This window comes from Coenobita brevimanus, unplaced genomic scaffold (genome assembly GCF_032717465.1).
Source record: "Coenobita brevimanus isolate Jiangsu-jjx unplaced genomic scaffold, ASM3271746v2 jjx.HiC_scaffold_166, whole genome shotgun sequence".
Taxonomy (NCBI): Eukaryota; Metazoa; Arthropoda; class Malacostraca; order Decapoda; family Coenobitidae; genus Coenobita; species Coenobita brevimanus.
The window spans coordinates 95,965-109,598 of NW_027642515.1; the positions used below are offsets into that span (position 1 = coordinate 95,965).

Consider the following 13,634-nt stretch of genomic DNA (forward strand, 5'->3'; position numbering starts at 1 on the left):
GTGCTCTGACAGAAACTAGATTAATTGGAGTCGATAAGTTGGATTTGGAGGATGGTATACGTTTATTGATATCTGGCCGACAGGATGGAATGCATTATCAGGGAGTAGGATTGTTGCTGGGTTGTAAGGCAAATAAGGCTTTATGTGAGTGGGATCCTATAGATGAGCGATTGTTATACGCACAGTTTAAATCAAATCATGGCAACATCAGTCTGTTTGTGTGTTATGCACCTACTAATGATGCACTCGATGAAAGGAAAGACACATTTTATGAAAAGTTGCAAGAAGGAGTAGGAAGGGTACCTAGACATGATGTTTTGATCTGCGTTGGAATCTTTAATGCAGTAATGGGCTGTTCAAATGAGGGATTTGAGGCATGCATGGGTAAGATGGGAGTTGGTAGTAGGATGAGTGAAAACGGAGTGAGGTTTGGAAGCTTCTGTCTAGCAAATGACTTAGTCATCGGGGGCACACTCTTTCAGCATTGCAATGTACGCAAGATAACTTGGGTGTCGCCGTGTGGAAAATATAAAAATCAGATTGATCACATCGCTATCAGTAGGAGGCATAGAAGTTCTCTGCTAGATGTTCATGTTAAACGGGGAGCGGATATTGGTAGTGACCATCAACTCAGCATTGCAAAAATAAGGTTTAAACTTAAAAATCAGAAGAAGGAAAAATCTGGTGTTGGTAGATACGATATTGTTAAGCTTAGAAGGGAAGGAGAAGAAAAGGAGGAATTCAGATTAGAATGCAGAAATAGGTTTTTGGTGTTGGAAACGTTGGAAGAGGGGGAAAAAAGTGTAGATGAGATGTGGGAGGATGTGAACAAAGTTTTGCATGAGACTGCTGAATGTACGATTGGAAGGAGACATAGATTCAGGAGAAAGAAATGGATATCAGAGGAAACGTGGGATATGATAAAAAAGAGAGGTGAGGCTAAATTGAGGAGTGAGATGCAATGCGTTGATGAATGAGAGATTGAATTAGCAAGAGCTGTGTACTGGAGTTTGAATTCAGAAGTAAGAAGGTTAGCTAGGAGAAAGAAGATGTGTGGATGAAAAGGTTGCAGAGACTGAAATCTTAATAAACAAAAATGATGGACAGAGTCAAAGAATAGCATATGAATCGATTAGAGAACTGAGTGGTAATGCAGGTAAACGCAAGGAAATACCAGTTAGAGACAGGGAAGGAAATTTATTGACCAAAGATGGAGATATTAAAAATAGATGGAAAGAGCATTTTGAGACAGTTCTTAATAGACCAATACCACCAGAAGAGGATATACTGTCTGCTCAGGAAGATTTAAATATAGAAACAGGAGAGTTGAGGCTTGCAGAAGTGGAGAAAGCAGTAAAACAGTTAAAGAATAATAAGGCACCAGGGGAGGATGGTTTATTTCCGGAAATGTTTAAAGTGGAGGGGGATAGATTAATAATGATCTTGACCAAGCTATTCAATAAGATATGGGTGACGGGGTTACTACCATCAGTTTGGAAGAATGGTGTAATTGTTAAAGTTCCGAAGAAGGGAGACCTGAGTGAGTGTGGTAATTGGAGGGGAATCTCTTTGTCACCGATAGCTTTGAAAGTTTTCAGTAGAGTGTTGTTAAATAGGTTGGAGCCGGTGGTTGAGGGTATTCTGAGGGATGAACAGGCTGGTTTTAGAAAGGGACGTGGTTGCAATGATCAGATCTTTATAGTTAGGCATTTGATGCAGCAAGTTAATGAAATGAGAGTACCGTTAAGTCTTTGTTTTGTTGATTTTGAAAAGGCTTTTGATAGTGTTTCGAGAGAGACTATGGGGAAGATCATGAGACATTGTGGAATACCAGAGGAGTTTGTGAGGGTCATTATGAACATGCATGAGGACACATTTTGTAAAGTGATGGTTGATGGTTGTCTGAGTGATTCGTTTGAAGTCAAGTCCGGAGTAATTCAAGGTGGTGTTCTATCGCCTTTACTATTTATATTGGTCATTGATTACATTATGAAACGCGTTGGAACAGAAACCGGTGCAGGTATACTTTGGGGAGAGAACAGGAAACTTCTGGATTTAGATTATGCAGATGATATAGTTTTGATTTGTGATGGGCCAGAAGAGATGCAGAGAGTGTTGGACTGTTTGGTGAGTGAAGGTCGCAAGGTGGGTTTGGTTATTAATTGTGTAAAAACTGAAATAATGAATATGAATATGGAAAATGCGCAGGAATGTGTAATTGGAGGTATGGTTGTAAAGCAAGTTGATAGGTTTAAATATTTAGGTACTTATTTAGCCAAGGATGGTTCTTTGAACTTTGAATTCGAGGAAAGGTTAAAGAAGGCTAATCAGGCAATGGGAATGCTTAAAAATATTTGGAATAATAACAATTTTTCTGTGCATACAAAAATCAAACTTTATAAGGTAATGGTTAGGAGTATCTTAATTTATGGACACGAGTCTTGGTACAGCACAGTGACTATGGAAAATAAATTCTTGGTGTTTGAAAATAAAGCACTTAGAAGAATATTAGGAGTTAAGTGGTGGGAAAGGATACCAAATAGTAGAATTAGAGAAATAACGGGAGTGCAGCCGGTCGATGAGTATGTTAGATTCTCACGATGGAAGTGGCTAGGACATGTGTATAGGAGACAGGGAATAGTACGAGGTACACCAGGGTGGGTGGCACTTGGTAGGAGAGGTAGAGGAAGGCCAAAAGAGACGTGGGTGAGGACAATGAGACAGGAAGCTGGAGATGAGTGTTGGGGAGATCTTGAGGAGTTAGCACAAGATAGGATGTGGTGGTGGTGAGTTCATCGAGGCCCTATGCATCCCCGAGGGTGCCACAGGAAATGATTGATTGATTGATTGATATCATTTTCATTATAGGATATGTAAACTAACCATCTGAATTACAAGAATTTCACAGAATATATTATAACATAAGTTACCCTTAGTATTAGAACTAGGCTGGAAGTTTTTCTTAGAAGTTGAGTCAACTGATAAATTTTCCGTAATTTCCGTGAAATTACTATAATTCAGAATCTGCTAAATGCTAACAGCTAAAAATAATAATCACGATTTAATCTATTGTCTTGAATCTTTTCCTAAACTTATAACACTTCGTTTTGTCAACTTTTGTGTATTATTTGTAAATAGTAAAACAAAATTGAAAGTTCAAATAAGGGACGTCCTGCCTAAATTCGCCTTTGGAATCTGGCAATATTGGGGGGGCTGATGGGGGGGCTTGGCTCATTATTGCAAGCCCCCCCTTGGCGCCGCCACTGAGCACAAGGTTATGAAGGAGTGCAAGAGGGATGTGCATATGGTATAAGGAATGCAGAAGGGGAAAGGATGCTCGAGTTTGGGGAGGCAAGGGACATGATTGTGTGCGACACGTATTTTAGGAAAAGAGACAGTAGGTTAATTACGTATGAGTCTGGGGGAAATAGCAGTCAGATAGATTATTTTCTGGTTAGGAGGGCCGATAGGAGGTTAGTGAGGGATGTTAAAGTTATAGGAAGTGAGGAGTGTGTGCAGCAGCACAAACTACTGATTTGTGATATGGTGCTTAAGGAACGATTGATGAAAAAGGGGACTTATGTACCTAGGAGGAAAATATGGAAGCTGAAAAACCAAGTAGTAAGGGATGCCTTCTATAGCAAGTTGAGGAGAGTGGTGGCTGAACAGGGAGCTGTAGACAGAGGCATTAATGAACAGTACAGAGCCCTCAAGAACAATCTCTTGAGAGTTACTGATGTAACATGCGGTTGGGCAAGAGGACCACCAAGACATAAAGTAAGTTGGTGGTGGGACGAGGGTGTAGAAGCTTCAGTTAAGGAGAAAAGAAGGCTTTTCTGGGAATGGAAGAAGGTTGGTAGCAAAGAGGAATTTTTGGCTGCCAAGCATAGGGCTAGAAGAGAGGTATACCAGGTACAGGGCAAAGTCTGAGTCACAGAGACTTTTAATTGATAACCTAAATCATGGGGAAAGGAAAAATATGATATTTAGGGTGGCAGGTCAGGTGAAGAGGGATAATCGGGATATTATAGGTGAGCAGTGTGTGAAGAATGATGAAGTAAGGGTACTGCTGAACAGTGAGGATATTAAAGATGCATGGAGAGAGCATTATAACCGGTTGTTGAATGAATTAGTTTGACTGGGACAGAGAGGGTTTGGAGCCAGCAGATCCAGTGTCTGGCCCTTGCCCTTTGATTGATGGTGCTACTGTGAGTGAGGCAATAGGCAGGATGAGGGTGGGGAAGGCAGCAGGTGTGTCAGGGTTGACTGCCGAAATGTTGAAGGCCTCAGGCGATACAGGGGTGAGTTTAGTCACTGACCTGATAAATAGGATTATTTATGAGTGTGTTGTCCCAGATGATTGGCTGAAGAGTGTAATTGTAAATGTGTATAAAGGGAAGGGTGATGCCCTGGAATGAGGAAATTACAGAGGTATAAAGCCTTTAGATCAGATAATGAAGGTAATGGTGAGAGTTTTAGAAGGTATGATTAGAGAAAGAGTAGATATTGATGAGATGCAGTTTGGGTTTATGCCAGGTAGGGGGACCACTGATGCCATATTCATTGTTTGACAGCTTGAGGAAAAATGTATTGGTAGGAGAAGGGATCTTTATTTTGTTTTTGTTGATTTGGAAAAGGCCTTTGACAGAGTCCCTACAGAGGTGGTGAAGTGGGCAATGAGAAGCTTGGCTTGGAGGAGTGGCTGGTTAGGGTGGTTATGGCCATGTATGTGGGTGCTCACACCCAGGTGAGAGTGAATGGAGATTTGAGTGATGAGTTTTCTGTGAATGTTGGTGTGCATCAGGGGTCAGTCTTGAGTCCCATGTTGTTTATCATGGTACTTGAAGCCATTTCACGTGACTTTAGAAACGGACTCCCGTGGGAGTTGTTGTATGCTGATGATTTGGTTTTGATTGCAGAGAATGAAAGGGAGGCGGAGGAAAGGTTTAGGAAGTGGAGAGATGGTATGGGGCAAAAGGGTTTAAGGGTAAATGCAGATAAAACAAAAGTGATGATATCTGGGGTTGGTGGCGGTACTGTCAAAGACGAGGGAGAGTGGCCATGTGCAGTTTGCCACAAGGGCGTGGGAAGCAATTCCATCTTGTGCAGTGTGTGTGATAAATGGGTGCATAAGAGATGTAGTGGTATCAGAGGTAGACTACGAGATAATGCTGATTTTATGTGTACGGCGTGCCGGGGTGAGCAGGTGGAGATTGTCAGACGTGAAAGGATTGAACTTGCTGGTGAATCTCTTGAATGTGTGGAAGAGTTTTGTTATTTGGGAGACATGTTGTGTGCTGGAGGTAGCTCTGTGGCTAGGGTGAGAAGTGGTTGGAAGAAGTTCAGGGAGCTCTTGCCTCTCCTGACATTGAGAGGGCTCTCCCTACGTGCTAAGGGGTCTTTGTATGCAGCATGTGTTAGGAGTGTAATGCTGTATGGCAGTGAAGGAGGAAGATATTCGCAGGCTCAGACGTACAGAAATGACAATGATTAGGTGGATGTGCAATGCGTCCCTGCCTCCAAGGCCTGGAGGGGCTTGGTTTACAATGGAAGAGTTGAGAGGTAGGATGGGACTGGAGTGTATTGGTGTTGTGATGAGGAGAGGTAGACTGAGATGGTTTGGACATGTGAAGAGGATGGGGGATGATAATTGGGTGAGGAAGGTGAGAAGTGTTAATATTGGGGGTGGGGTTATGAGGGGTAGACCGAGAAAGACATGGGACGAGGTCATTAAGTGTGACCTTAGGGTTAAGGGACTGAACAGGGAGGCTGCAATGGATTGTACAGCGTGGAGAGCCGCCATTAGGTGACCAAGGCCGACACATGCAAGCATGTTGGACCCTTTAAAAACGAAAACGTGTGTATGTGTGTGAACCTGGTGGACTGAAGATTGAAATTGCTTGTGTATTTTACCATCACTTTGGTGGATAGGGAGGGGATTAGGGGTGTTTGTAGACCCAGGAGGGGAGCTGTCCAACTATACATGTTCCACACCATATGAAGGCATCCCTCTGCAGCATTATTCCTTGTAAAAAGAGCAGTTATATTCAGCTTACAGGAATTTTTTTTCCCCCCTATCAGCATGATAGACTTAATTTATGCACGATAGTGCCAGGTGATCGGACTGATTACCCAAAGGTGATTTTAATCGTGTTACCATCACATGTTTCTGTTCACTTTATCTCGCTCAGTTTATTCCTGCCAGTGTCTTTTTAATTTTATTCTTAACATCTTCTAACCATTTTATTCTCAGCTTAGAATAGGCATTTCAAACTGGAGGTGCGATTATAAGTCCCGACTCCCAACATACGAGGCCTTGCTTGGGTTGAATAAAATCACATGGTACTAACTAAAGATAGTTATCACCTGAGGGTCAGTGAATTAATCAAGGGTCTTGGATGAAAAGTGTTAATTTATAATATATTCTTCAGGTTCTGACATTGAATCTGCCTTATGGAAGCTGCATGGTCATGGAATCTCCGTTGTTGAAAATACCTGTTTTGACGGTCATCCACTTCTCAGTCAACTGCTTCCACTATCAAGTAAGTAGCCACCTGATGATTTTGTGTGTGTGTATTTACCTATCTAATTTACCTAACTGTATTATACAGGATTTGCTCTAAGCTTGTCATGTCTAAGGTTAGATACCCTCTGAATAGACCTCGTATATGCATGCACATTTACATACACATACACATGCAGGCATATGCATGTACACATGCACATACAGGTCCATATACGTGCACATTTGCATACACGTACACATACAGCCAAATTTACGTACCATACTTATACACATATAGGCACATTTACCTATACATACAGATACAGGCACATTTATGTACACATACATATAGTCATGTTTTGATATGCATAGTCACATTGAAATTCACATACACAGAGCCACATTTATACATATGTATTCATATACAACCATATTTACATGCACATATAGGTACATTTAGATAAATACATAAACAGATAGAGAGATATTGAACACATACATTACCACACAGTGTAGAGTTGTGAGATGAAAAAAAAAGAAAAAAAAAAGAGAGAGAGAGAGAGAGAGAGAGAAAAGAAACGGTGGGATGAAGTCATACATTGTGACCCCAGGGATAAGGGACTGAACAGAGGCTGTTAGAAATCAAGCAGGATGGAGAACCATAAAGTGACAAAGGCCAACACATTAAGCATGTTGGAGCCTGTATAAACATATTGAAACAACGCTGCTCTGTGGTGGAACTCTGAAGGTGCCATGAAAAAAAAAAAATAATAAGTTGTCTATCCTCCATTTCCTCTCTTTATTTTTTTCTTCTGTTTGTTTAGCCAGGGAAGAAGGAAGCAGAGGCTGAAAGCCTATAAAATTGTTCCCTTCAGGAAAAAATAAGAAGTGATTAATTCAAAATCTGTTCATTTAGATTTTAGAGATACCAAGACACAGTGTGCTGAAAAGACTGGTGGGAAATACAGGAAAAGGAAGACAGTTCCAGAGTTGACCTGTTGCATTCATGAAGGACTGGAAGTATCAGTTAATTCTTGCATTAAAGTTGGACAGAAAAGACTCATTAAATTTAATGGTGCCATGACTCATTCTTAGATCTTTAGGGAAAAGTTTCTAGAGAAGGGAAAGAAGTTGTATGCGGCTTTCATGGATTTGGAGAAAGCATATGACAGGGTGGATAGACAAGGATTGTGGAAAGTATTAAGAATATATAGAGTAGATTGGAAGTTGTTGAATGCTGTGAAGAGTATGTATGATGGTGCTAAGGCTGCAGTGCGTGTTGATGGTGAACTAAGTGAATTTTTCTCTTTGAAGGTTGGGTTGAAACAGGGATGTGTCATGGACATGTCTCCATGGTTGTTCAATCTGTACATGGATGGGGAAATAAAAGAGGTACAAGGTAAGGTAGTGGATGTTGGAGTGCCCCTGGTGAGAGAGGATAGTGTTTGGAAACTCCCTGTACTGTTGTTTGCAGATGATACTGTGTTGTTGAGTGAAGACGAAGGGGAGCTGCAAGGCTTGGTGGATGAGTTTGGGAGAGTGTGTAAGAAACGGAATCTAAAGGTGAATGTAGGGAAGAGTAAAGTGATAGTCTTTGAGAGAGGTGAAGTCAGTGAATGTACAGCGAGGTTGGATGGTGAGGAATTGGAAAATGTGAGTACGTTTAAGTACTTGGGTAGTGTGATGAGTAAGGATGGAGGTTTGGAGGATGAAGTGCTTGAAAAGGTACAGCAGGGAAGAAAGGTTGCTGGTTCCTTGAAAGCAGTGATAAGAAACAGGGAAGTGAGCATGGAAGTGAAAAAGTTACTACATGACAGTATTGTGATACCAACGCCATCGTATGTAAGTGAAGCTTGGACGTTGTTGGAAGGACACAAGTCAAGAGTGAGAGCAGTGGAAATGAGTTATTTAAGAGGACCCTGTGGAGTCACGTGGAGAGACAGGCTGACGAATGAGGATATAAAGGAGCGTTGTGGTGTGGATGTGGATGTGATAGGAAGCGTTATGAGGAACACATTGAGGTGGTTTGGCCATGTGGAGAGGATGGAGGGTGAAAGACTGACGAAGAGAGTGTATGTGAGTGAGGTGGAGGGAGGAAGAGGGAGGGGGAGGCTGAGGATGAGATGGAGGGATGGGGTGGAGAGGTATATAAGAGAGGGGGGGTGTGAGTTGGGAGCAGGGCAGTGAAATAGCGGGGGACAAGGCGATGTGGAGGCAATTTGTTTGTGGCCACCCCAAACGGGATTGAGGCGTCTGGCAATAGATAGATAGATAGATGACTCAGTTCCCCAGTTCTCTCAGATGAAACCAAGCTAGTAATACAGTATCTGCACACAGGGAAAGTGTATAGAGGATACCATAATGAAAACTGCCATTTCTCATGCTACTGTATCAACATAAAACTACAAAGATCAGATTGACACAAGTATCATACCTTCTAACACATTAGGACTATCTACATACATTACACCTTGATAGATTGTACTAACACAGTACTATCCCTCAGAATATGTTATCTGCATTAAAAATATATATATATATATCTATAGCCCGACGCCCTAATCCCGCAAAGGGTGGCCGCAGACAAAACGCCTCCAAGTCGCTCTGTCACCCACCATTTGACTACCCTCCCCCCAACTCACCCCCCCTCCCTCATATACCTCTCAACTCCATCCCTCCACCTCATCCTCGGTCTACCCCTACCTCTGCCTCCCTCCACCTCACCTACATACACGTTCATTCTCCATTCTCTCCACATGTCCAAACCACCTCAGTGTATTTCTCCTAATCTTCTCAACCACATCCACATGTACTCCACAACATTCCTTCACTTCTTCATTCGTCAACCTGTCCCTCCATGTCACTCGACGTGCCCCTCTCAAGTAACTCATTTCCACTGCTCTCACTCTTGACTTGTTCCCCTCTTGCAAGGTCCACGCCTCACTTCCATACATCAGGGTAGGGATCATAATACTATCATGCAGTGACTTCTTAACTTCTATACTCACCTCTCTATTTCTCATCACTGCTTTCAGTGAACCAACAACCTTCCTTCCCTGCTGTACCCTGTCACACACTTCATCCCCCAAAGTTCCAGCCTTACTCATCCCACTACCCAAGTACTTGAATGCACTCACATTCTCCATATCCTCACCATCCAACCTCACTGTACATTCTGTGACTTCATTCCTCTCAAACACCATAATTTTACTTTTGTTTACATTAACTTTCAGCTTCCTCCTCCTACACACTGTCCCAAATTCATTCACCAAACCTTGCAACTCCCATTCATCTTCACTCAACAATACTGTATCATCAGCAAACAGCAACACCGGAATCTTCCAACTCTCACCCTCATTCCTTAGAGCCACCCCCACATCCACTGCCCTACCTTGCACCTCCTTTACAACCCCATCCATGTATATATTAAACAACCATAGAGACATCACACAACCCTGTTTAAGTCCTACATTGAGATCAAAGAACTCACTCAGCTCACCATCCACTCTCACCATAGCCCTAGCTCCTTCGTACATACTCTTCACAGCACTCAACAATTTCCCCTCCACTCCATATATTCTTAATACCTTCCACATACCTTGCCTATCTATTCTGTCATAAGCTATCTCCAAGTCCATGAAGGCAGCATACACTTTCTTTCCCTTCTCTAGATACTTTTCCACTAAACATCTTAGAACAAATATCTGATCTACACACCCTTTTTCCTTCCTAAGTCCCCCTTTTTCTTCTCCAACTAGCTCCTCTGTCATATGCCTAACCCTATCAATGAGTATTCTACCATATATTTTACCAGTCACACTAAGAAGGGAAATTTCCCTATGGTTACCACATACTTCTCTCTCCCCTTTTCCTTTGTATAAAGGAACAAATATACCTGATTTCCAGTCCTCTGGAACCCTTCCCTCTTCCCAAGCCAATCTACACAACTTCCATATCCACTCCACAACAATCTCATCCCCACACCTCAGCATTTCACCACACACTCCATCAATTCCTGGGGCCTTTCCCAACTTAATCTTCTTCATCGCTTCCACTACTTCCGACCTACTGATCTCTTCCTCCCTCTTCTCATCTCTTCTTCTCCCAGCCATTCCCCAACCACTTATACTCACACTGCTCTCACTTTCTACATTGAACAATTCCTCAAAGTGCTCCTTCCATCTCCTCAATTTCTCTCTCTTCTCCACCAACAATCTATTATTCCTATCTTTCACTCCCCTACTATTTCCCCTTTCACACTGCCTTACTTTATTTAACTCCTTCCAAAACAATTTCTTACTCTCCCTCCATTTCACACTCAGATTCCTCCCAAACTCTTCATCCACTTTCTTCTTACTCTCCTTCACCAGTCTTAACACAAATGCCATCTCTCGTAATACATTAGCTACATAAAAGAAAACCAGTTAGATGATATTAACATGATACGATACCATCTCTTTCAGCTCACATTGCATACTGTTCATTTCCGCATCACTGTCTATCCACCTAAAGCCAGACGCCATGATCCCGTAAGGGGTGGCTCTTTGAGTTAGTTGTTTACGGGGAGGTGCACTAACTCTCCGCCAAACCACTTGTGGACACGTAGGTAACACGTGTGGGTTGGTTATATGGTTACCACCCAGCTTTGTAAGTGGTTTCCTGGCATACAGGCAGCCATTAGGCTTGTCATGCAATGTAAAGCCTTCTGTTAAGGAAAGAGGAGGAATAAAAAATGACAGGAAAAATGAGGGAAATGGGAAGGTGAGGCAGGCAGACACAGAGAAAGAATGATAAAGGTGAAGGAGTAAGTAGGCAGCACTACATCAAGTGAGTGGATGATGGTCACCACCACCTACCACAAGATAATAAAGTACATCAATTAAATCCTTCTCATAGTTTTCACAAACTCTCCCAGACCACTTGCCAGCTCAGCCAGGCAGACAGGTTGATGAACAACACCAACACCAACTCTCTCCCTGCTTGTATATCAACAGGTCATCTCGCTCCTCAATGCACCTTACAAGATGTTCGTCTCTCGTATCGAACTCTACGAAGTGTACAAGATCGAGATCATTGGAGACGCCTATATGGTTGCATCAGGACTGCACGATGAAAAGGTGAGTAGGTTAGGGTAGAGTAGGGCAGGAGAAAGGCAGGAAAAGCAAAGATGTTTGGGATAGAACAAGCAGTGAATATATGTATCAAGATATATTCTGGCAGCATTGGCAAAGAATTATTTAGCACCAGATCATTTTTCACAGTATGCTCAAGTTGTGTATAAATTGCCAAAGGGTACCAAAATATTTGTAGCTTTTAAAAAGTGGAGTTATACCAAAGTATTTTTTTTTTTTTTTAAATGGGGTAGAGTCTAGCACAGATTTTTTTGTCTATGCATGGCAGGTGTGTGGTGTATCACTGTGGTGCTCGGGTAACTCACTCTCTCCCTCACTAGACACACCCATAGGCTCCACCAACCTGGACCACTCATATACACTTCACCTGTCTACCAAATCATGAGCCACATGGGCCTAGGTAACGTCATGTTGATTGTACACATAAGGCCGCTGACACACTTGCCTGAAGTATGTAATTGACATGGTGAAACAACAGCACTCAGGGAGTGCATACTTCTGCCCAGGTAGCACCACCACCCTTTTTGACCTTGACCTTTGATCTGTTTGTTTCCAAAATTTAATCATTTGTTCCTTTGCTGGTCCTCAGTCAGTAATCATTATTTGGTGCAGTTCCATTCACATTTTTCTATAATGTTGCTAACAGTTAGACAGACAGACAGACACAGACAAAGAGAGCCAAAAATATAACCTCTTTGGCAGAGGTAATGAAGCACAGGGTTAGTGTGTGTGTCTGCACCGCACGAGTTCGGAATATTTTACCATACGAATTGGTCTCATCTTAAACGTCAGGACCAACTGCCTAGCCCCGGGCTTCTACGCTCCTCATGGGGCAACATAGGATTGGATGATGGATGGATGGATGGACAAATTGGTCACTCAGAATTGTTCACATCATTCCTGGGATATGTAGTCAGAAGAACTTGGCTTGTGTTGGTCAGTGTTAATGTTATTTTGTTGGTCGTCTCCCTCTCTCTCTCACCTCCCTCACAGCTGACAGTATCAGAATATGGAAGTATGATAATCTTCACTGGAATATTCAACATTTGAAGCTTACTTCAGTGAAAAATTAGCCTGTAGACCTCTGGAGGTTCCCAGTGGTGAGTAAAAGTTTTGACATGGGCCAAAGTAAGATACATAAGATGTCCCTCAAGATTCAAGAGTAAATTCAAGATAGTTTCATAACTCAGACCTTGAAAGGTTCCCCACTGACAACTAATATTGCCAAGCAATTGCCAGACAGTGCTGGTGCATCCCCTAAGCTCATTTGGACATGAACCCAATGGACCGGAGGCTGAAACTAACCTCTTTTGGAGGACAGGGAGTGAGTTGTGGCTAACATTACACAAACATTAAGTGCTCAAATAGCTAAGTTATATCAGAGGTGTAAACAGTGTTCATACCAGAGTTAATTATTTTGTTCATTTTCCACATATCTGGTCCTGTCTGTGCCTCCTGCGTATTCATCTGTGTACACAGATCATTAAGAATAGTAAATTTTTAATGTTATTGAACTTGAATGTATCACTGAGCTATATTGCTGTATTTTTGACATAGCATACTTCAAGTATTTAGTACTGTGCTTGATGAACATCAGCACCACCCTCATTAACACCACCACTGCCAAACATCATCACATCCTAAGCTTATATCAGGACATCACTTCAGCTGTCAGCATAGATTTGGAATGGGTGGAATCACATGTCACATATGACATGTTTCCTGCTTGTAGTCCATTTTTCAGGGGATAGGGAGGGAGGTGAGGGGTAGAACAGCTGCCTTGTTATATCAGTGCCACCACAAGAAGGCTTCTCCCTCTGGCAAGGTTATGTGGAGCCTGATAAGGTGCCACTGCTAACTGTGTGGGGCGACAGATGCAACATCCATCCAGTAAAGGGATGGCCCTGCAGGGACGATTGCTGGTCTGCAGGTGATGGGTCCATTTGACATTTCAAATTATGGTTACTTGACAATAAAAACTGTATATAGTTTTAATA

At 42.3% G+C, this 13,634-nt stretch overlaps 1 protein-coding gene across 1 annotated transcript in view; it reads left to right on the forward strand.

Annotated features, from left to right (window-relative positions):
• Positions 1-6,464: 6,464 nt before the first annotated feature.
• LOC145389630 (pre-rRNA-processing protein TSR1 homolog) overlaps positions 6,465-13,634 on the forward strand; it is a 47,314-nt gene continuing 40,144 nt past the window's right edge. Inside the window, exons 1-2 of the mRNA XM_080264868.1 lie at positions 6,465-6,542; positions 11,500-11,622. Coding sequence (XP_080120994.1) covers positions 6,465-6,542; positions 11,500-11,622 — 201 coding nt within the window. The remainder of the gene's footprint in view (positions 6,543-11,499; positions 11,623-13,634) is intronic.